The sequence below is a fragment of the Oryza sativa genome, chromosome 9, assembly GCF_034140825.1.
Source record: "Oryza sativa Japonica Group chromosome 9, ASM3414082v1".
NCBI lineage: Eukaryota > Viridiplantae > Streptophyta > Magnoliopsida > Poales > Poaceae > Oryza > Oryza sativa.
In genome coordinates, this window is record NC_089043.1 from 18,778,188 (window position 1) to 18,802,564 (window position 24,377).

Below are 24,377 nucleotides of genomic sequence, written 5' to 3' on the forward strand. Positions count from 1 at the left end.
ACATAAGTCCTCAAAGGTAGTATCAAGCTTTTGGCTATGCTAAAATTATAACTGTGTTCCCTAGGTGGAGTTGGGAACACTTCCAACATTGCACGCAAAACAAAGGACGTTTTAGCACGTGATTAATTAAGTATTAGCAAAAAACTTTAAAAATAGAATAATATGATTTTTTCCCTAAAAACAACTTTTCTATTTTTTTTTTGCAAAAACTCATTGTTTAGCAATTTGGGAAGCAAAACGAGTAGGTGAAGTTGGAAAACTAGGCTAAAGAACACATCCTAAGGTAGCCTTTGTAACAATATTCCTTTCTTAGTATTATGAATGCCATACACATGGCTGCAGGAGCCAAATCTAGTGACATGAGCATGATGGCTACAAGTTTGTCTTGTCCAAGAGCAAAAACTATCTTGAAAAAAGTATATAAGTTTATATGCTCTTCTCTGAGTTTCTAAACACTTGACGATTTTCTTACAAATATTGATAAAAATCTTGTTGCCTAAATATATGCAGGTACCTCGAGTGATGGCTTTAGATCTTAAAAAGTGATGAGTTTGTTGCAATGAATAGAAAAATATGATGTAGGCTAAGGTATTAGTTTTGAAGCCTTTTGCACTTAACAAACTCAAGCGGGCACGGTTAAGGTATATACTAGTAAACACAATAATTTTGTGCGCCTCACAAATTCTTTGTTGGACTAATTTAGAGATACTAGTGGATAACCTGCATGTTGCAGCGGAAAATTTAAAAATATTTCAAAGAAAACTCAAAGAAAACAATATGTAAATCGTGCACACGTAAGGGCTGTTTGGTGGCCACATTTTGTCATTACTTGCCAATAAAAGTTGCCACACCTTGTGTAAGGTGAGGTGATCAAATTCTTAGCCACAACTTACTAAGCCTAAAAGAATCTTGCCACACTTTCTTGAGTCATTGACAAGTGGGACCCAAATTGTTAGAAGAGAATCTTGCCACAATTGTGGCTACAACCAAACACCTATCATTTTTTCCTAACCTTATGTGTGGCAAAGTGTGGTTTGCAACCAAACACACACGTAATATCTAAATGGACAATATTTGTTTTGTAGTAGTTGATGTGAAATTGCAATTCTACATGACACTTTGATTGTTATGTATCAAGCATAAGAGCAATCCAATGACTATTAGTTTTCTAGGTGTCATGGTTCGATACACATTAAATGCCAATAACTACATTAAGTGGGCTATAAATGCATATGGTAAATGAATGGTTTAGATCAAACCATGAGAATGATCCAAATGCTACTATTTTCTAGATGGTGTGGCTCAATGCATGTCAAGCTTTTGGGCCCAACCATATAGGATACATACAGGCCTATCATTTAGGATATTTGAGGAAAAAAAATGAAACAACGTATTTGCAAATGAAAAATAATTTATGAATAAAATTTTTATATACATGTTCTTAATGATCTAAAAGCAAAGACTGAAAAATAAACTACGATGACAAAAACCCTAAAATCAACTCCATATTTAAGGTAGAAAATTCAAATTTTGGCTAATTAGCATAAGCATAAGGGAAAAGATGATGCTGATAGTTAATGATCTAAAAGTAAAGACCAAAAAATAAACTACGATGACAAAAACCCTAAAATCAACTCCATATTTAAGGTAGAAAATTCAAATTTTGGCTAATTAGCATAATTATAAGGGAAAAGATGATGCTGATAGATATCTATGGGTTCCATCGATGGAGAAAAATAAGAACTAGGTTGGTATTTTAGTAACGTATTATGTTTACTTGGAATTTAATTTCATAAAAGAAAATCTAGGGCTTCAGATTAGTATTTTATATTACCATTATTAATATAGTTTGTAACATGATAAAAATGTTGTCCTATTATAATATGTCAAACATAGGTATTAGTTGCATGAAATATGTTTGATTTAATTCGTATTATCTATACATATGTTGCACATACACTAGTACTAACTAAACCACAAAGCCGATAAGTCACCTTTAAACTAAGGGCCTAAGCTAATCCTAACAAAGAGGCCTGAGTCGAAACAAGAAAACCCACTAGACGTATTATCTTTGCTTAGAGCAAGTTTAATGGCACCGGCTGTAAAAAAAACATACGTCGGTGGGAGGTAACCAATAGATGGCACGTGGGTTTACATTTTCAATCGGTTTTCATGAAAACCGCTTGTGGCGCTAGGAATTGGTTTGTGAAAACCGAGCGGTTTTAGCTGATATCCATACAAAAGTTATTAGTTTTCATCAATTTTCGTTGGTTTTCGGCAAACTCATAGGGTAAGACAAATCCTGCATGGTATATGTACAGTAGCTAGCTATAGCCACGAACTCCACTAAATTTACTTTTATCAATTTTTTGATTCATTTTTCCCTGCACCGATGCCTACACTATTGTCTTCTTCCCGTGGTCATCCTCATCTCACTCCCATCCGTTTGTTATTTACTTGCTAGCGCTGGTCATCTAAGAGCTTGGTCTTGGCCAGCCCCCGATCGGAGCCACGACAAAATCTTGGTGTGTAGTCCATGCACCAACAACAAGTTGTTGTTGGCATAGGTTCAACAACCAAATCTGGCCATATGGATTAGTAGATGGCTTGATCGAAATCCTTTGAGTCATATGGACTATAGAAGACGCCAAGCTACCTTCGAACAGGTCTTCGCTCTCGAGTTTGAAGCTTCCACCCCCATTAATGAGCTTGCCTCTCTCACTGTGTCGCTATCAAGCTCTTTGCTCTTGAGTTCGTTGTTTTGATCAGTATCACTTAGTCATGCGTATCATCTCTCATCGATCCTTAGGGGTGGGCATAAAAAACTGAGATCGAAGACCGAGACTGGAAAAACCGAAATCGAGACCGAAGAAACCGATCTATCGATCATCGGTCTCTTGATCGGTCATGTGTTTCAAAAGACCAATCCTTTTGTCAGGCTTCAGTCTTATTCCTCAGTTACCCAATCAGACCGATCTTGGTCTTGGGCCAATACTCTCAGCACATCCACTCAACGAGAGGTTAAGCCCAACAAGTCTACCACAATAGTCTACTATCACTCATCCCCATCTAGTGCTACAGGTACAACCCTAACCTAGCTGCCACTCGTTATGACGACCGCCACAGCGCCACCTATCACCGTATCGCCCATCTTCTGATCCCCGACTGTTGCACTATCGTGAGATCAGTGAAGATGTGGACTAGATCCTGCCGGCGAGCACTCTTCGTTTCTTTCTCTCCCTCCCATCCTCTCATTCTATTGTCTGTGGAGGGGGCGCCGTCGGTGGCGGGGCGGTGAGCTCTGTCAGCCACGCAGGGGAGGCTAGGAGGGCACGATGCGGAGAGAACGGAATCGACAGTCGGGTCGATGAGGTCGCCGGAGGTGGGAACGAGATCCTGCAGCGATAGTTCCGATGCCGTCGCTCTCGCCACTAGCCCTGACGCTTCCCTCGTCACCAGTCTACGCCTCGATGCGCCGCCTGCCTCTCCGATCCTTCCGTGTTCGGTCAAATCGGTGGATACCGAAGACCGGACTAAAAGTTCGGTTACCTGATCTATCGGTCCACGATTTTTTACTAAGCACTTCGGTTTTCCTTTCTCAATAACCAATTTTCTAAAAGACCGAACTACCCGGACCGAAGTTTCGGTCTTAACCGAATGCCCACCCCTGACAATCCTCTATATGAACTTAACTTTTACGTAGTTTCTCTCACCACATAGCTTTTTTTTAATGCTTAATGCTAAGATGCCCCAACCAGCTAATGATGTTACTAGGGGAAATAAAAATCAATCGTGCTTGTGTATTAGTCCAAATGTAATCTTGGCCCACCTGTCATTGACAATTTGGCACAATCTATTTTTTTTTTTGAGATAGGCACAATCTAATTGAGTACGTGTCCCACCTGTCAGACAAACCAACTGTTGTATCGAGGATTCTAGGCCCACCTGGCAAAGTGAGCCTTAACGGGCCGGATCTGCAACCTCCCCCTTGTTGGATGCTTCAGATCGTCTCCTCTTCGAAGCTAGTCCAGCCTGCCGGGCCACTGCCTCCCCAGCACAAATCCACCGACCGGCGATCACCCGCCCCACCAGATCTGACGCCGGAGCGCCCAGATCCGCCGCCGCCGGCGATGGAGTGGGCGACGGTGCAGCACCTGGATCTCCGCCACGCGGGGGGCCGCCGGGGGGCCTCCGCCCGCCCGCTGCAGCCGCACGCTGCCGCCTTCCGCGCGTCGCAGGCCATCGTCGCCGTCGCCATCGGCACGCACGTCGTCGGTACGTGTGTGTGGCTCCGCCCGTCTCGACTGGTTCGGGGGTCGAGGAGTTTGTAGGCAGGGTGGGGGGAGGGTGGAGCTCCGTGGGGGAGTTGAGTCTGGTGCCGCTCTGAGGAGGAGGAGGGCGCTGGAGTTTGATTCGCCCTGGGTGGGTGGGGTGGTAGGAATGGAAGTGGAGTTAGAATTCTGCACTAGTGTCGCTGTTACTGTGCAGCTGGGATGATCTCAGTGGCTAACAGTAGTGCCGATTTGACCTTGATGAGCAATTGAGCATTTCTATAGATATCTGTGTGAATTCGTGTTGATTTAGCATGTCCACCGTCCACCTTTCTTCAAGAGTATAATGAGCCGGTAATAATGGAGTCGTTAGTCTGCAGATCACTTACATAGTTGCTGTAAGTAATAATAGTTTGATGAGTGGAAATGTTGGTATTGAAACACTGTTGGCTTGAAATGCTGTGCAAGAGTCCTTTCAGAGTTTAGTTGCTGTGCTATGTAGTCATGGTATCTGTGGAGTAATAGCAATTGTCTAGCTTATGATTGTTCTGAAAAATAGTACCAGTAGATTATTTGTTCCTAAATTTCCAATACATTGCACCATGCTCCACTTCATGACATAATTATTGAAATGTCAGTATGAACTCATTGATTCATTTCATCCCTTTATGTACTTTTTGCTGGAAAAATCACCTACTTGCTGCTTTCATTATTTGACCAAATTACTTATTCTTGTAAAAGGTGATTGTGGTACAGAGTAGTATTAACACAATAAAGGCTACTGTAGTTAGTTGTTATTTTCTTGCATATGATGCATTGTTGTCTTCTTTATTATCCACATCTTCTCATTTGTTTGCAGAATTTGATGCATTGACTGGAAGCAAGATAGCTTCGATTGACCTTGGAGCTCGTGTTGTTCGTATGGCATATAGCCCTACTGCTAGTCACATTGTCATTGCTATTCTTGAGGTAGGTTTGAATATTTCACTATATGAAAATACAAAACACTTTTTATCACCTAGCACTGAAATATTGGCCTTAGTGCTTCCGATGTTAGGTGTAGAAAGTTTATAATGGTTCAGCTTCATCAGTAAGCATGGTCTTGTGGATTTTTCATTATGAGCTTCCAGTATAGTGTTCAATGATATTTTATTCCAATGAGAACATTATTTTATATCATATTCTTAGTTCATGTGATGCTGTAGTCTGGATATGTTTAGCTTTCAATTTATGTTAATAACTCATGTATTTTGTTCCTTTATATATCTTGTTCAGGATGCTACAATCAGATCCTGTGATTTTGCCACTGAGCAGACGCTTGTGCTGCACTCACCAGAGAAAAAAACCGATCATGTTTCAATAGACACGGAAGTTCATCTTGCATTGACACCTCTTGAGCCTATTGTATTTTTCGGTTTTCACAAAAGAATGAGTGTGACAGGTTATTCCTCGTTACTTAGTCTCTCTCTCTCTCTCTCTCTCTTTTTTGCTTCTGAGGCTTAAATGGTCCTCTATTTGACTATACTTTTAAAAGTTTCACTTATTTATGCTAACAACTATGTATTTTCCTCTCTTCCAGTTGTTGGGACTGTTGAAGGAGGGAGGCCGCCAACAAAAATAAAGACTGATCTTAAAAAGCCTGTTGTTAACCTGGCTTGCCATCCTCGCCTTCCTGTCCTGGTAAATACAATCAGAGCTTTACCTTTTGGCTGGTGATTGCACTGCAGTCCTACACAAGGTTGTCTTGTTGTTGTGTATCTGTATTTGTCATATGTTGATGTGCAAAATTATAATTTCAGTATGTAGCTTACGCTGAAGGATTGATACGCGCTTATAACATCCAGACATATGTTGTTCACTACACCTTGCAACGTAAGATGCAGTACTTTATTTTCATATATTTAAGTATGTTTAGCCTTTTGTATGACTCTTAGATTGTACTTTCCTTAGTTGCTGTTGACAGTACAATTAAGCTTGTCGGAGCGGGTGCTTTTGGATTTCATCCAACCCTAGAGTGGATATTTATTGGTGATAGAGGTGGCACTCTCTTGGCATGGGATGTATCAACGGAGAGACCAAGTATGATTGGAATGTAAGTATATTTTTACATTATATATTGTTCAGGTTGTAAAAACAAGACCATTTTCCTTTGTTTCTTTCTTTTCCAATGTATTCTATTATTTTGATATTCATTATCTGGACAAGCCAGTAAGGTTTTAATTGTTGGAAATACTTTGAGGTGAGGCATTGAGTTGCTTGAAGCACCAGTGGGGCGCATTTAACAGTTTCGATGTGGCTTTTAATAACTTGCCACTCATATGTCTATGACATATGGGCCCTCATGTGTCTATGACATGTAGAGTCCAGGTAGCAAATTGTTAAATGCCACTTCTAAGAGTGGCAAATAGTTAAATATCTCGATTAAAGTTTCACAGTGTTGACTGTTGACTATGTGCACAAGCATTCGAGGGGCTACCTCCCTTTTTTTATTATTTAATCAAAATAGGTCTAATGGGCTTTAGGCACTGTCTTGGGACCAAAGTTTCAGTGTGGTCCTGTGCCCCCATAGGATACATTAGCCTGCAGATCTATTTTGATGTACCTTCAATATAAGTTTTGATATTATACTTGCAATTCCTTGGCACGAATTTGATTGAGAAATGTTAGAACACATATTCTTAGGCTGTGTTCGGGAGGTGAGGTTGGGAACTCACCTTCCGCGCACGCAAAACGGAGCGACGCATTTTCTTATGATTAATTAAGTATTTACTATTTTTTTTGAAAAATGGATTAATATGATTTTTTAAAGCAACTTTTGTATAGAAAACTTTTGCAAAAAACAAACCCTTTAGCAGTTTGAAAAGCGTGCGTGCGGAAACGAGGGAGGTGAGTTGGGAAATTTGGTGAAAGAACTCAGCCTTAGTGCAGCTAACTTAATAACTCTTTGTATGTCTCTGTTTGGATGGATACTATTCCATGTACTTTTGATTGTTCTGGTTCTGCACTTCTGCTTGTCTTTTACCTCTTTTATTTTTCCTGTTTCATATTATCTGATTTGTGTCTTTTACTTCTACTCAGTACACAGGCTGGTTCCCAGCCTATCACATCTGTTTCCTGGCTTCCGACACTACGGTTACTTGTTACAATTTCAAAGGATGGGGCACTTCAAGTATGGAAAACACGAGTTATAATTAATCCTAACAGACAACCTATGGAAACTCATTTCTTTGAGCATGCAGGTTAGTTTGTTTCCATGCTACTTATGCTTTTCTTCTCAAGCTGCTTTCCTCCCTTATAATTCAGATTCAATTGCTATTTCCCTGGTTAATATGTACCTGGTTGATTTTATGCCACATCCTGGGGATTGCAACAGAATGGGCTGCCATGTTTAGTGGACTTCTTTGGCCCTGGGTCTTACTGGTTGGACCTGAATGTGTTGGGACTTCAGGAGAAAGTGGTGCTGCAGGGGAAAAGCAAAACATGGGGGAAGAGCACACATGGGAGCATTAGAGAAGACAGATAGGCAATGCCAAAAAATGTCTGATTCAAACCAATCTTTTCTCTAGTTACCTAATTAAGGAGATAACAAACAAATAAAAATAATCAGCTTATATCTGAGTTGGGTTGGTTTGGCCCCTGCTGCTGTGGCCTCCTGGTGTTGGTGTAAGTGCAACCTCCATTTGATGTTTGCCATCTGCGTCATGGGCTAATAGCATACTAGCTTCTAAGCTATTTTATTTCATATGCTGATCACACAAGATCTTGTTTATTTAGCAGTGTTACTTGCCGATTGCATATTCTACCTTTTTTTCTTCTGAGAATAAGTTTTACAACTGTTTCTGTTTTAACTATGCAGCTATTGAAACAATGGATATCACGAAGATACTCACTCTTCAAGGTGGAGAAGCAGTGTACCCTTTACCTCGAATAAGAAACTTGGCAGTGCACCCCAAGTTTAATTTGGCTGCAGTAATTTTTGCAGTTAGGTCGCATTAACTCCAGGCCATATATAAGTTTGGTACTTAATGGCAGTAATTATAGAAACAGTTTATATTTGACTTGCAGGATATGTCTGGGACAGAAGCTGCAAAGAACAAGGCTGCATACACAAGAGAAGGGAGGAGACAACTTTTTGCTGTTCTTCAGGGAGCCAGGGGATCGACTGGTAAGTAAATGATTGTTCGTTCTTACTTTGTTGTATATATTCAAAATTCTTATTTAGTTCATGTGACCATTGGTTGAAAATGGAAGAGGAATTTTATTTGCTTTTCCTTAATTTGAACTTTGAACAATTCTAGCAGGGTAATTATGTCACTCTTGATTATGATTTCATATAGCATAATTGGTATATATATTATTAACAAACGATTATATTTGAGCAGCCCATACATCCTTTAAAATTTGTTTTTGGTATTGCAGCTGCTGTTCTGAAGGAGAAACTTTTAGCCCTGGGTTCATCTGGAATTTTAGCTGAGCACCAGCTCCAGGCTCAGCTGCAAGAGCAGCACTTGAAGGGGTAAAATTCGAATCTTTTTTGGCTTAGAAATTTTTGACTATGTCAAGATACATTCTTGATTAATGTCATGAAAATTTTATTGATGGTTTAACTTTGATTTCATTTGTTTTCCTTTTGTCAGCCAGAGTCAGCTAACTATTTCAGACATTGCAAGGAAGGCTTTTCTTCACAGTGTATGTGCTCTTTTTGTTAGCAGCTGTTGCATCATATTTTCTGCAGTTTATGGAAAACTTGTAGCCAGAAAACTTGTAGTCCTGAACTCTTTTCTTCTCTACCTGTTCACCCCTGTACTACCAATAAAACCTTCCATTCAGCTAGTTTTTTGTACGCCATACCTGTTGAGTTCAGTATTTGCATTTACATATCGTTTCAAATTTCTTTTGTTCAATGTATGCAGCATTTCATGGAGGGACATGCTAAAAGTGGTCCAATCTCTCGTTTACCACTCATTACAATTTCTGATTCTGGTAACCTTTTGCGAGATGTTCCGGTTTGTCAGGTAACTTGTACTATAATGGATATTATCACTTGTTTACTTGTTGCCACTCTCTAACCTTTTTATTTCTTCTTTTACTCCAGCCATTCCATCTGGAGCTGAATTTCTTCAACCAGGAGAACCGCGTGGTTCAATATCCAGTTAGAGCTTTCTATTTGGATGGATTTAACCTAATGGCCCACAATCTGTCATCAGGAGCTGATAATCTCTATAAGAAACTTTACTCAACGGTATGTAGCGCCTGTAGAACAACCTTTTCTTGTTTTTTTTTTTTGTTACTTGTTTTCTAATTCTCAAGCTCTCTATTACCAGATACCTTCAAATATGGAATGCCACCCCAAGAACATTGTATACAGTCCTAAACAGCATATGTTTCTTGTTGTATTTGAATTAAGTGGACCAAATGGAGTAGCTCATGAAGTTGTTCTTTACTGGGAGCAGACTGATCTACAGACAGTAAACAGCAAAGGAAGTTCAATAAAAGGTTTCCATCTTTCTGACATGTGTCATACTATCTGATTGTCATATTTTTTTTCTTTGCTTGACTGGTTAACCAATGCATTATGTTTTCCTTGTTAGGTCGAGATGCTGCATTTTTAGGCCCGGATGATAATCAATACGCTATCCTGGAGGAAGATAGAACTAGTCTGAATCTTTTTAATCTCAAAGCAGTAGCCACAAAGGAAGCTCTTGAAAATAATGCTGCAGTGCTTGAAGAAAACACATTTGCTGATAATGTTACCAATCCGACAGAGCGCCAGGGTCCTATGCAGTTTACTTTTGAATCAGAGGTTGATCGCATATTTTCTGCTCCACTAGGTAGGTTGTGGATTTCTTTTTCGTTCTCATATTGCTTCGCGCACCTGCCTCGCCGGTTTCATCAAAGGATGGGCAAGGTTGTGTTATCTTGCTTTTTTTTTTGTGGCATGAAAATTATTGCTAAGCCATGTGTTACTCCTTGTAGAATCAACCATGTTGTATGTAATTTCGGGAAAGCACATTGGACTGGCGAAGCTCCTACAGGGATATAGGTTATCTGCAGATAATGGGGTATCCATCACCACGAAAACGGAGGGGAAGAAATTTATCAAATTGAAACCAAACGAGTCCGTTCTCCAGGTGTTCTATTATCTCCTCTAGCTCCATAATCAATCTTTCTATGTTTTGTTGGACTATTCTTAATCATAGGATTCATGAATTCAACTGCTTGCTTGCTCTGGCATTGACTTTGACACTAATTGCACAACGGATTTGTAAAAATGAAGTAATGAACTTACACTTTGATCTTTGCTTTTGAGACATGAGGCTTTATATCTAACCTTCACAGGTAATAATTGTAATGCACTAGTGCACTACTGATCACCACTCTAATCGAATTTGTCCTCTATTCAGGTTCACTGGCAAACAACTCTAAGAGGTCCTGTTGTAGGAATATTGACAACCCAGAGGGTAATGATAGCCTCTGCTGATCTTGACATACTTTCAAGCAGCTCAACAAAATATGACCGGGGTCTTCCATCAATATCCTTTGATCTCAGTCTAGCATCTACTTTTCGTGTACTCTTTTCCTATTTTGTTGTACAAATTCCGGGTATCATGGTATTAGCTGTTGCCAACTGTCATTTTTTGTTGATCACTTAACTACTTTGTACTATCGCTCAATGTTGTGGGTTGGACCAGCACTTATCTTCTCTAGTGCAACTGCAATAAGTATGCTTGGATGGGACAACAAAGTTCGATCTATCCTTTCTACTAGCTTCCCTCGTTCTGGTAAGATTATAATATATTCAATTAAAAAAGACTAACCTATAGTCCTTCTGATGCTCCCAGTTCCTTTAACATGCTTTGATACGCTGCTACTTCTTATTTTCATCAGTTTGTGCTGAACTAAACAATATGTGTTTTTATGCATGCAGTGTTGCTTGGTGCCTTGAACGACCGCCTGCTGCTTGTAAATCCAACAGATATAAATCCAAGACAGAAAAAGGGAGTGGAAATAAGAAGCTGTCTAATAGGGCTTCTTGAACCTCTTCTTATTGGATTTGCTACGATGCAGCAATACTTTGAGCAAAAACTTGATCTTTCAGAGGTGCTATATCAGATAACCTCAAGGTATTTTTCCTGTCCAATTTGTTTCATATCATTTCCATATGCAAGTTGTTGTAGTGTTCAATGCACACAAGTGTAGTCATCAACGTAGTCATAGTTCAGAGTTAGTGATTTTGTCTTTTACAAAGAAGATCTTGTAATTGATACATTGAACAACCTAGTCGCAATTATCAAGGCTCTTTACACAGTATCTAGACAGCAAAATATGATATTCAGTATTTCAGTGCATTACTCGATTAGTACAAGTCTTCATATTCTCAGTTTCATCTGCATTTGTTAGTGCTGCTGCTGCATTAGATCTTCCAGCAAATGATCAGGTTTTGCATCGTGTATTAGAATATATTGTCCTCACCCTCATCAGCTTCACTCCGAGCAAAATCATTTTTCATTCTCAGCTTTGTCATTGAAGTCGTACAACTTAATTCAATATGCTTATGACCTGCAGGAAGCCAAGAAGTTATGAATCACAGATTGAAGTTTGATAGGAAGCATGACGAGATTTCTCTCATAAATAAATACACTGCATGCTTCATTCAAACTCTTGGCTATAGTTTAAGCTTCAATACACCGTTTTATTCAATTTGGATGCACATCTCTTTGTGGAAAAATTCCTTTGATAGATCATTTAGAGGAATCACTTGATCTTCATGGAGAACTGGCTATGCAGTTCCTTGAGCTTTGCACCTTGTGACAAAATGATCATCATGCTCTGGCTTCTTGTCACCATTTTATTATTCTTTTTCTTCAAAGCATGTTGTTTCTTCCTACCTACTGCAGAAGGGTTAATAGATGGATCATCATATTCTGATGCTTGTATTGGTTTGCGTTTATACAGGTTTGATAGTTTACGTGTCACTCCAAGGTCACTGGACATATTAGCTAAAGGACCCCCTGTTTGTGGAGATCTTGCTGTATCACTATCCCAAGCAGGCCCTCAGTTTACCCAAGTAAGCTTAATCTGTGCTCATAATCATCCTTTTGTTCTCTTTTGCTTGATCTAATACTTTCTTCCATATTGTTTAGATCATGCGGTGCAATTACGCAATCAAAGCCCTCCGGTTCTCTACTGCTCTTTCGATCTTGAAAGATGAGTTCCTGCGTTCCAGAGATTATCCTCAATGCCCTCCAACTTCTCATCTGTTCCAGCGTTTCCGGGAGTTGGGATATGCATGCATAAAGTATGGTCAACTATGCTCTCTATTTTTTTTTCTGAAACAGGATACCATCTTGTCCTGATGTCTCAACTGCAAATATTTGTTTGAAATGATTTTGATTAAATAATTTCTCTATGCTTTACAAGGGTCATGACTTTCATCCAGGACAACATATTGATCTCAACCAAATACTGAAATAGTTTAGATGCATTTCAAATTTTGTCCTCCAAAGTAATTTGGAGTTTTGGACCTCAGGCGTGCTCCAAAATTCTGAACTTCAGAATAACCAGAACCAAAGTTTGAAAACCTTTACTGAGTTGGATCTGTAATTACAGTACTTTGTAATACCCAATTTTACTCTGGTTTAATCTATAACAATATTGCTCCTTTACTGAGTTGGATCTATACAATGTTGCTCCTCTAGCAGAACAGTAGTTGTCAGAATGGCTGGCAAAACCAACTATTTTCCTTTTCTCCTTTCATTTTTATTTTTTGTGCCTGTAGTCAATGAAAAGGATCTTGTCTGGTCAATGTTTTACATAATAATCCAAGAGGTTATGTGTGCGTGCTGCTGATGAATAATGATTCCAGCATGATTCTGAGCCGTGACAAGCAATTGTCATTTTGGCCAGTAATACTGTTGAGCTAATTACTTCTGTATACAATATGTTTTTTTTTTTTTTACTTTTTCTAATTTCAATGAGATTGAAACTCTACAGGTATGGTCAGTTTGACAGTGCAAAAGAAACATTCGAGGTTATTTCTGATCATGAGAGCATGCTAGATCTGTTTATATGCCACCTGAATCCTAGTGCATTGCGACGCCTTTCACAGAAGCTGGAAGAATCTGCTACAGATTCTGAGTTGAGGCGTTACCTTGAGAGAATACTAAGAGTTCGTTCAACTGGATGGACACAAGGTGTCTTTGCAAATTTTGCTGCAGAAAGTATGGTGCCTAAAGGTCCGGAATGGGCAGGAGGAAACTGGGAAATCAAAACACCTACGAACATGAAGAGTATACCTCAGTGGGAGCTTGCAGGAGAGGTCATGCCCTACATGAAGACTACCGATGCTGGTATTCCATCTGTCACTGCAGATCATATTGGTGTTTACTTGGGCGTGATGAAAGGCCGAGGTACCGTAGTGGAAGTAAGTGAAAAGAGCTTGGTTAAAGCTATTGCAGCAGCCAGTGGCGATAATGCGAGACCAGCATCTTCTGAATCAACACAGAAGAATGTGGCAAATGCTGGGGGTGATTCAGTTGGTGATACTCTGGCCAGGCAGCTAGGGGTCCAAATTGCTTCTGCAGATGAACAGGCAAAAGCAGCAGAGGAGTTCAAAAAGACTTTATATGGTGTTGTTGATGGTGGAAGTAGTGATGAAGATGAGTCTACATCAAAGACTAAAAAGATACACATCAGGATACGTGATAAGCCTGCTGCATCTACTGTTGATGTTAACAAACTGAAAGAAGCCACTAAACAGCTAGGTTTAGGTCCTCCAATCACTAGGACAAGATCGTTATCAGGGACGCCTCAAGAGTTGAACCAGGCTCCTATGCAGCCGCCAGGTCTCGCACCACCTGCTGGTCCAGCAATTCCAAATGCTGCAGTTGATCTATTTGGTACCAATGCTTTAGTAGAACCACAAGCTTCCAGTGGAGCCACAGGTCCTGTAATTGGTGGCATGGGAGTGACGGCTGGACCTATTCCTGAGGATTTCTTCCAGAATACTATTCCATCGCAGCAGCTTGCAGCTCGACTACCCCCACCGGGAATAATTCTGTCACGAATTGCTCAACCTGCTCCTGGAATGAGTGCAGTTCGGCCTGTCCATAATCAAAACATGATGGCTAATGTTGGTCTTCCAGATGGTGGGGTCCCACCACAGGCACCGATGCAACAGGCACAGTTTCCTCAGCAACCAGGCATGCCTATGGACCCTATTAGTCTACCTGATGGTGGTGTTCCCCCACAGAGCCAACCTCTTCCCTCGCAACCCCAGGCTCTTCCTCCACAGCCACATGGCTTTCAACCTGCTATTCCTGCCATGTCGCAACCAATTGATCTTAGTGCTCTTGAAGGTCCAGGACAGGGAAAGCAGGCTCCTCGCCCCCCTGCACCTACTGCTGTGCGGCCTGGACAGGTGCTTAAGTTGCTATTTTTCATTTTAAACAAAATTGATGTTATTCCATAGCTTTCTTTGACACTACCATTGATGATTACAGGTTCCACGTGGTGCTCCTGCAGCAGAGTGCTACAAGATGGGTCTTGCTCATCTTGAGCAAAATCAGCTTACGGATGCTTTATCTTGTTTGGATGAAGCATTCTTGGCCCTTGCAAAGGACCAGTCACGTGAAGCTGATATCAAAGCGCAGGCCACTATTTGTGCACAGTATAAGATAGCTGTTGCTTTGCTACAGGTAATATTCATTTTTGTCATGATATACCTCATAACAACACAATTTTTGTCATGATATCCTAAGAGTTATTTATTGGTTTCACTGTGTGTCCTAAGGTGAATTTTCTGCTAGTTTTTGTACCATATCCTGCAGCTCATCATTTCCTATCTGGTAGAAATGTTTCAATTCTGACAACTTTGATTAAATATATGTTGAACTCTAGGCAATACTTCTTTTATTCTTTTGGTGAACTCGAGAATAATAAAAATTCCATCTCTATCGTCATGGTAGTCAGTGAAACAACTGGTCTTAAAAGAACAATTATTCTCATGGAACTGGTTTAAGTATCCATTGCTTAATTCTATTGATTTGCGCAGGAAATTGCTCGCCTACAAAGGGTTCAAGGAGCTGGTGCGCTCAGTGCAAAGGAGGAAATGGCCAGGCTATCTCGCCACCTTGCTTCCCTACCTATCCAAGCTAAGCACCGGATTAACTGCATCAGAACTGCCATCAAGCGAAACATGGAGGTCCAGAACTTTGCCTATGCCAAGCAAATGCTCGATCTCCTATATTCCAAGGCGCCCCCATCGAAGCAGGATGAGCTCAAGAGTCTGATCGACATGTGTGTCCAGAGGGGGCTGACAAACAAATCTATCGACCCATTCGAAGACCCCTCTCAGTTCTGCGCCGTCACCCTCAGCCGCCTCTCAACCATCGGTCATGATGTTTGCGATCTCTGTGGTGCCAAATTCTCCGCTCTTTCTGCACCAGGGTGTGTCATCTGTGGTATGGGGAGCATCAAGAGATCTGACGCACTTGCTGGACCTGTGCCTTCCCCGTTTGGCTAAACGGCGCTTCCTGTGTCCCAACGTTGTTCTGATTTTTGTATCTATAGTGTGCAGTTAACATTCTTCGCATTTCATTGTTGTAGCTGTCGTAGTATTGTTGGAGATATAGTACGTCTTGGGATTTGGATGAGTTGTAACCACCCTTTTGATCGTGATGTGATTTATACGGACGGTTTTTAGCATTGTAATTAGGTTCGGCATTTATACATTTCCCATTTACATTACGTTTTGAGTTTAAATGAATATGGTTTATGAGGTACAATAAACTTACATCTCATGCATTTCTTTTCAGTGTACACGAAGAAAACACCTCCTCACCATGTCCCATAAAAAAACAAATCTTAGACTGGATGTGATATATTCTAGTATAATGAATCATAAGTTTTAATATGATTTATGATAATTTAAATAGTACTACCTCCGTTTCAGGTTATAAGATTTTAATATGTATGCCTAGATTTATTAACATCTATATAAATGTGGGCAATGCTAGAAAATCTTAATATGAAACGGAGGAAGTATATAGAATGATGATTCAAATGTTAAGGTAACGTGGCTTTACGAGAGAAGAAGATTAGGGAGGTAATTTGGACCATAGATAATTTCAAGGGCTAAAAATAATTAAGGTGATATGGCTTAATGAGAGAAGAAAATGAGGAAGATAATTTAGATTATAGATTAATCATCTAAGGGCTTAAAAAATTGGTGTGACATGATTTAACGAGAGAAGAGAGAAATGATGTTAACTATGTAAGGATGGACTATGTAGGTATATAAGATACAATAAAATACTTCCTCCGTTTCATATTATAAGACTTTCTAGTATTGCCCATATTCATATATATGTTATGAATCTAGATATATATGTGTGTCTAGATTCATTAACATCTATATAAATGTAGGAAATGCTAGAAAGTCTTATAACCTGAAACAGAGGCAGTATGATGGAGAGATATATTGAAATAGCATCTTTGAAATATTATGTGAATTATGTGTTATGATGATTTAACGTGCTTGCATTTTAAAGCTCTAAAATTAAATAAATTATAGAAAATTATAGATAATATATCATTCTTGTATGATATTTAAGTTGTAATAACTGTTAGTGGTGATGATGTGACGTTAGTGGGTTGCAACTTTATAGTAAAATAGGATATTAAAGGAACAAATTACACACGAAAAACACTAGCTCTAAAAAAACATATACTACATATCCAAACCATACATAGAAGACACCTTAATCTCTTCTTTTTTGTATAAAGCTAATGCTCACTAAGTACCTAATAAAGCTCAATATACAAGCATAGTATTTATTAGCACTCCTAAAACCTATATGCAAGCATGCCACATCAACCCATTAAACACACAAAGCTCAACATGCAAGCATATAGTAATTATGTGTACAATTTATTTAATTCTAAAACTAAACATACACATGCTAAATCATCATTCTCATATTATTTTCATAATATTTCAACCCAAATCATTTCATCATTTCTCCAATATCTAACATATATCCCGCACTAAAGGCGGGGCATCATCTAGTGAGTTGTAAATAATAAATGCCTATTAAAGTAACAAACATAGTGGATGAATAGAGAATAAATACAGATTATGCTCTTATCCTATCTTACTATAAAGTTAGAGAAAATTCCTTGTGTACACCTCAAAACTCTCTCAGTCCCTTCTATGCACCTGAAAAATACTGAATCCCTTGTGTGCCCTTGAAAATTTGTTTGGAACCCTTGCATACCCCTCCCGTCAAGTCTCTGTTAGTCTAGATGTTAATTTGCTTAGAAATGTCCATTATGCCCTTTGAGAATGGAGGGTGCATGCATGAAATTTGATTATAGTTGGCTGATTAGAGAGCTTGCTATATATTAAATATTTTTTTTTGTATGATGTGTGCTTTATGATAGTAAATAATTAGTGGATAGAAAATTTAAAATATTTTTTTAAAAGAATTAGTAAATTGCAATTTTACAAAATAAATCTGTGGTTATAGCTAGCTGAAAATACTAAGATTAATATTATCTGTACATCCACTTAAATCACTTATTTTCAGCTAGCAATATCCACTTATTTATTTTCAAAATTGCAGTGTACTAACTTTTCTCAAAATTTATTTTAAATTTTCTATCAACTGATTATTTAGTATCATAAAGCACACATCATAGAAAAAAATATTCAACATATAGCCAGCTCTCTAATCGGCCAACTATGATCAAATTTCATATCCTCCATTCTCGACGGGCATAATGGACATTTCTAAGCAAATTAACATCTAAACTAACAGAGACTTGCGGGAGGGGTACACAAGGGTTCCAAACAAATTTTCGAGGGCACACAAGGGATTCGGTATTTTTCAGGTGCATAGAAGGGATTGAGAGAGTTTTGAGGTGTACACAAGGAATTTTCTCATAAAGTTATCTCCCACTAACTCCTTAAGCTTAACATGCAAAGATGCCACATCAACATCCACTAACAAGATGCCTCATCATCATCCACTAATTAACAAGATGCCACATCATTATCCACTAACAATCATCACATTTAAACATCATGCAAACATGCTATATCTTTATAGTTTTTATAATTAAAGAGCTTTTCAAATACAAACATGTTAAATTATCATCCAACATAATTCACATATCTAGGTTTGCTTGAGATCCCTCTAAAAGGTAGAAAGTTCACATGGAGTAACATGCACCATAATCCTCTCCTTGAAAGGCTAGATTGGGTGTTTACTTCAGCCCCTTGGACTTTGGATTTTCCAAACACTACTGTGGTTCCCCTTACTAGAAATATTTCTGACCATGTGCCATGTGTAGTCAAGATTGACACAAAAATTCCGAAGTCCACGATTTTCAGATTTGAAAACTATTGGGTGGAGATGGAGGGATTTTTTGATATTGTCCAACACGTTTGGCAGATTGATCCAGGGTTTGAAGACCCTGCTAAATGCATCTCCTTCAAGATGAAAGTGTTAAGGAAAATACTTCTTGCATGGAGCAAAAATCTGTCAAAGCTGCTATTACTTCTGTCCAATTGTAACAAAGTGATAGATTTTTTGGATCTGGTTGAGGAAACAAGACTCCTGTCGGTCTTTGAATGGAATCTCAGGGAAATTGTAAAAATGCAAATCCTCAAGTTACTGGAATTCAGGAAAATCTATTGGAAAAAGAGGTGTACTAATAGATGGATGCTGCTTGGAGAGGAAAATACTAAATTTTTCCAGTCTATTGCAACTGAGAGATATAGAATCAACACAGTGTCTCAGGTTATTGATCAAAATGGGCAGACTGTGCATTCACATGAGCAAAAGGCCTCTCTTTTTCTTCAGTGCTTTAAGAACAGAATGGGAGTTACAAGGGACCCTGAAATGGTTTTTGATTTGAGTACACTTTTTCCAAGACATACAGACCTGGAATGTTTGGTGGACATGTTTTCTACACAGGAAATTGACAGTCTTGTTTCTATTATCCCGGCAGATAAGGCCCCTGGTCCAGATGGGTTTAATGGCTTTTTCATGAAAAAATGTTGGCCTATAATAGCTCAGGATTATTACAGATTGGCAGCACATTTCCATGCAGAGTGCACTGACTTGGAAACCTTGAATAGCTCTTACATAACCTTGGTTCCAAAGAAAAATTCACCAGAGACTGTCAATGACTATAGGCCTATATCTCTAATGGGGCTTTCTTTGAAGTTCTTAACTAAACTAATGGCAGATAGACTTCAAGGGGTGATCCTTAAGCTAGTAAGTGAGAATCAGTATGGGTTTATCAAAGGAAGGACAATACAGGACTGTCTTGCTTGGTCTTTTGAATACATCCATCAATATCAGCAATCTAAGAGGGAAATTATTCTATTGAAACTGGATTTTGAGAAAGCTTTTGATACCATTGAACACTCAGCTATTCTTGCAGTTCTTCAACACATGGGCTTTCATGAAAAATGGATACATTGGGTGAAAATGGTGTTCTCTTCTGCTTCTTCTGCGGTCTTGCTAAATAGTGTTCCAGGAAAATCTTTTAAATGCAAGAGGGGGGGGGGGTAAGACAAGGGGATCCACTCTCATCACTCCTTTTTGTTCTTGGAGCTGAGCTGTTACAGAGAGTTGTGAACAAAGCATTTCAGTTGGGTTTGATCTCTAAACCAATAAATGAGAGTGACAGTAGTGGGTTCCCAATAATTCAATATGCAGATGACACTCCCATTCTGCTTAAAGCCTCTCAAAAGGAGATTTTCTGTTTAAAAGCCATCTTGAATATGTTTGCTCAGTCCACAGGCCTAAAGGTAAATTTTAGCAAGTCAAGTTTGTACCCTTTGAACCTATCTCAGGAGAAAGCATCTTTGTTGGCTGGTATTTTGGGATGCCCCATTGGTTGCCTTCCTTTCACTTATTTGGGACTGCCCCTTGTACTACTAGGCCCAGAGTGGTTGATTTTGCTCCTTTGGTGGATAGAGTGGAAAGAAGGCTGACAGCAAGTTCTATGTTTTTGCCCCAAGGGGGAAGATTAACTTTGATTAACTCAGTTCTTTCCTCCATCCCAACATATTATGTGTGTTCTCTACAGCTTCCAGTCACTGTCATCAAAGCAATTGATACATCAAGAAAGAATTGCCTCTGGAGAGGGAACAATCCATCCTCAACTAGGAAATCTCTAGCTTCATGGGAAAGAGTTTGTATGCCTAAGGATAAGGGAGTTATGGGTGTGATCAGTTTGAGAGTTCAGAACACTGCTATGCTCTTAAAGCATTTGGTTAAGTTTTATGATGGTGCTGACTTGCCATGGGTCAGGCTCATCTCTCAAACTTACTATGAATCTAGAGTACCACATCTGGTCCTGAACAAAGGTTCTTTTTGGTGGAGAGACATTGTCTCCCTCTCTGATATCTTCAGAGCTGTAGCAAAGTGCTCAGTTCAGTCAGGAAAATCTGTTCTCTTTTGGAATGACTTATGGAATGATGATCTCAAGTGTGCGTCCTACCCTAATCTCTTCAGCATCACCTTATTCAGAAATGATTCAGTCTGGGACATGTGCTCACGGCCACTGGAGGATTCTTTTATCCTGCCCCTCTCAGATACAGCTTATGGAGAGTTCTTGCAACTGAATGAAGAATTAAATCATCTGCAGCTTCAGCCAGGAAGAGGTGATGCTTGGAGCTTCATTTGGGGATCAAATGCTTACACGACGAAAAGATTTTACAAGCTTAATTTCTCCACATTGCATCCTCCTAGGGCCATGATTTGGCTGTGGAAGACCAAATGTGTCATGAAGATAAAAGTCTTTGCATGGCTATTTTTTTGTGATAGACTCAACACAAGGGACATGCTTGACAGAAGACATTGTGCAAAAGAGGATGATGATCTCACGTGTGCCTTGTGTAACACACATCAAAGAGAAACTAGGCTTCATCTCTTCTTTACATGTCCCTTTAGTGTGGCTTGTTGGCAGCAAATGGGCATTTCTTGGAATTGTAATCTGGAGTTTTTCCAAATGATTGTCTTGGCGCGAATCAGATTTGCTTGCAAGGGTTTCCTTGAAGTTTTTTTCATGGCAGCATGGCATATTTGGAAGCAAAGGAATGGATTAATCTTTCAATCTGTCCAGCCATCTCTTCAGTCTTGGAAATCTATGTTTGTTAAGGAAGTTCTTCTGCATATGTGTAGAATGAAAGATCCACTTAAACAGTCCATTTCTGATTGGGTACAAACTTTGTAGCAATTTTATCTTGCTTTCTCTTTGTAACTTTGTAAATATTTTTTCTTATAAAATTTAAACTGCTGGGCAAAGCCCTGGCAGTACTTTCAGTCAAAAAAAAAACATAATTCACATAATGTTTCAATGTATATCTTTATTATGTTTTATGATATCCTATATAGTTATATAGTTCATCCTCACTTAGTTAGTTCTTAAATGATTAATCTATGGTCCAAATTATATTTATCCTTTTTTTCTCTAATTAAGTCATATCACATCAATTGTTTTTAGACTTTAAATGATTAATCTACGGTTCAAACTATCTCCTTACTTTTCTTCTTCCATAAAGTCATACCACCTTACTTTTTACGTTTGAATCACCATTCTACATACTATTTAAATTTAAATTATCATAAACCACATTAATTTACTTAATATGATGTTATCTAGATATCTTATACGTTATTTTTTTTATTGTTATCATACAAAATTCCCACAGCAATGCGCGGGGTTTCACCTAGTATCCCATATAAAGAGTTGCTTGCTTTAGTACACATGAAACATGGTAGCATATGTGCATGCTAAAATATTAAACTTTCATTTTATACACTATTTCATATGCAGAGAGAATTTCTCGTGCTACAATAATTTTGTGTAAAACTATTATTTGTTAGTCTACTGCTATTGCATATGTTAACATATCACCCAGATCCGAACTTTGGCATTTTTATCCAATAAAATACTTGTTTGCTTTTGAAAGTTGATTCAATCTGGCCCCTAGTTGTCTTATTGACGTGTGGGCCGAGGACACGTGTTAGTGGGACATCATATGCAAATAAGGGATCACATGAATTTGACAAAGCAAATAAGGAATCATCCTATGATAGAGACATTACGGAAATACATATAGCTATAGAAGTTCTAGCTTTTATCCTTTTAGATGTAATGACACCTCATCATTATATTTCTTTGAGAAGCCAAAGAAAAATGATGACATTGCTGGCATAAAAAGAAAGAATTATAACATAAGACAAATATTTTGTTGTGGCATTTGCATGGATATGTTCTTAGTTTGGCCTTCTTCATCAAATGCTTGATGTGATTCCGCTGTATTCTATCCCTTGAAATACATAATAAGATTGCACAAGACGAAATTAAACAACGAGCGTTTATTGAACATTTGTATCTTTTTTTTTTTGGTGCACACTACTTAATTTTCAGGCCATATGCTCCACCTACTCAACCATATTCTATCCCACAATTAAAGAAGACAAAAACATGAGTAGTTCTACACATGTGTCCATGCATGACTCGTTTCTTTAGCCTTACATGTCATCAATTACACATCCATCTCATTCTATCCCTAAGAATAATGGAAAGATAAAAAAAATCTTAAGACAGGAACAAATAATGAGTTCAAAAACAGAGAATAAACCGGTCCAAATGTAGCCACAAAGTAAATGAATACCAAATTTTAGGTGGCCTCCGTAGATGTTTCACTTTTATTTTGGTATCTTCTTATAAAAGTTTTAATGCCATCATTTCTCATTCTTTGCCTTCAATGTTCATACATATTTTTTCATAAAGAAATTTTACTTCCTCCGTTCCAAAACATAAGCATTTATAGCTATGAATATGGACAATTGTGTGTCTAGATTCATAGCCAAAATTTGCCATATGTTAGGAATGAGGCAGTACTTTTCTTTTCCAGACCTCTTATTATGTGAAATCCCTCTATCCTAAAATAAGTTGATGTCTAGAGTTCAAACTTCAAACTTTGTCCCAAAATAGTGTATTATACCCTCTTACCTACCCTCGGTCCACAAATCAAGAAAGTTTTATCTCTTCAATACCCCTTACCCGTCCACCCACCAATACTAATTTCCTATTAATGAGGGGCACTTTGGTCTTTTCTCCTCATTACTAATATTTCCTTGGGATGCGAGGGTTGTTTTATTTTGGGATAGACCGATAGAAAGTTTATTGGAATATAACTTGTGTATAAATTTATTTTGATGCTTCTAGGGAGAATGTATTTAGAACTAACTTTTTATTCACTTACAGGAAGAAGGTACAATCTAAAACCAAAAAAAGGTGGAGGCATGATTTTTTGTTCAAATATAGTAGGAAGAAACAATATGCTATGTACAAAAGATTGAATAAGACCAATAATAAACTATTTTTTATTCAAATTCACAAAATCAATTTTTCTTTGGTAATGTTTAGTTAGTATTTGGTTACAAAGTGCACAAAATGATCAAAATTTTAAGAGGTAAATTGAACCATACAAACATAAATGTATAAACTTTATTCGATCTCAGTTAATTTATGAATGGTGTGAGAACAGAAAATTCATCATTGCTCAACAATTGCTATAACTTGAATAAAATTGAACTAAAGGCTATATTACTCTTTTGAGTCAAATGCAAGGAAAACAAATTATGTTTGGAAAAATCCGGTCCAACATATGCACTCATCATAGCAGCAAGTAAATCCACGTAACATCTGGTTGAGTGTGCTGTAGATAGTTGGCAAGAAAATAAGGGACACACGACACACATTACCTAGAAACAACTTCTAGGGTCAAAAACCTATGGGCCATGATTATAAATAGTAGTGCACTATAAGAAGAAATCTTCATCCCCCCAAAAAGCTCCTTTACAATTGTTATTGTGGATGGTAGAGAGTCTTGTAATACACAAAAAACTTCTAGATGCGGAATGATGGAGAAAAAAAAATCAAAACGGGGGAAATGAAGCACGAGGGCCATGCCTAGATTTGAGTAAGTGCAACAAGGTATTTTCTTTAATTGAAAAAAAACATTTCCTCTTTGACATTCACCTAAGTTATGCACTTATGTGTAAGTTTGTATTA

At 38.5% G+C, this 24,377-nt stretch overlaps 1 protein-coding gene across 1 annotated transcript; it reads left to right on the plus strand.

Moving 5' to 3' along the window:
* The first annotated feature begins 3,990 nt into the window (after positions 1–3,990).
* LOC4347020 (uncharacterized) lies at positions 3,991–16,061 on the plus strand. Its single transcript, XM_015756378.3, has 24 exons — positions 3,991–4,275; positions 5,131–5,240; positions 5,547–5,712; positions 5,851–5,951; positions 6,071–6,143; positions 6,222–6,363; positions 7,350–7,510; positions 8,128–8,252; positions 8,337–8,436; positions 8,691–8,787; positions 8,909–8,960; positions 9,185–9,286; positions 9,367–9,513; positions 9,596–9,767; positions 9,863–10,102; positions 10,248–10,402; positions 10,676–10,804; positions 10,936–11,053; positions 11,200–11,395; positions 12,228–12,339; positions 12,416–12,570; positions 13,266–14,691; positions 14,774–14,968; positions 15,325–16,061. The coding sequence occupies exons 1-24, from the start codon at positions 3,996–3,998 to the stop codon at positions 15,793–15,795; spliced, it is 5,025 nt and encodes a 1,674-aa protein (XP_015611864.2). The 5' UTR covers positions 3,991–3,995; the 3' UTR covers positions 15,796–16,061.
* The last annotated feature ends 8,316 nt before the right edge of the window (positions 16,062–24,377 follow it).

Coding starts and splice junctions, on each gene's coding strand:
- LOC4347020 (XM_015756378.3), top strand. CDS start 3,996: ATGCTTCAGATCGTCTCCTCTTCGAAGCTAGTCCAGCCTGCCGGGCCA. Junction 8,788..8,908: donor CAAGAGCAGCACTTGAAGGG/GTAAAATTCGAA, acceptor TCCTTTTGTCAG/CCAGAGTCAGCTAACTATTT. Junction 11,396..12,227: donor CTATATCAGATAACCTCAAG/GTATTTTTCCTG, acceptor GCGTTTATACAG/GTTTGATAGTTTACGTGTCA.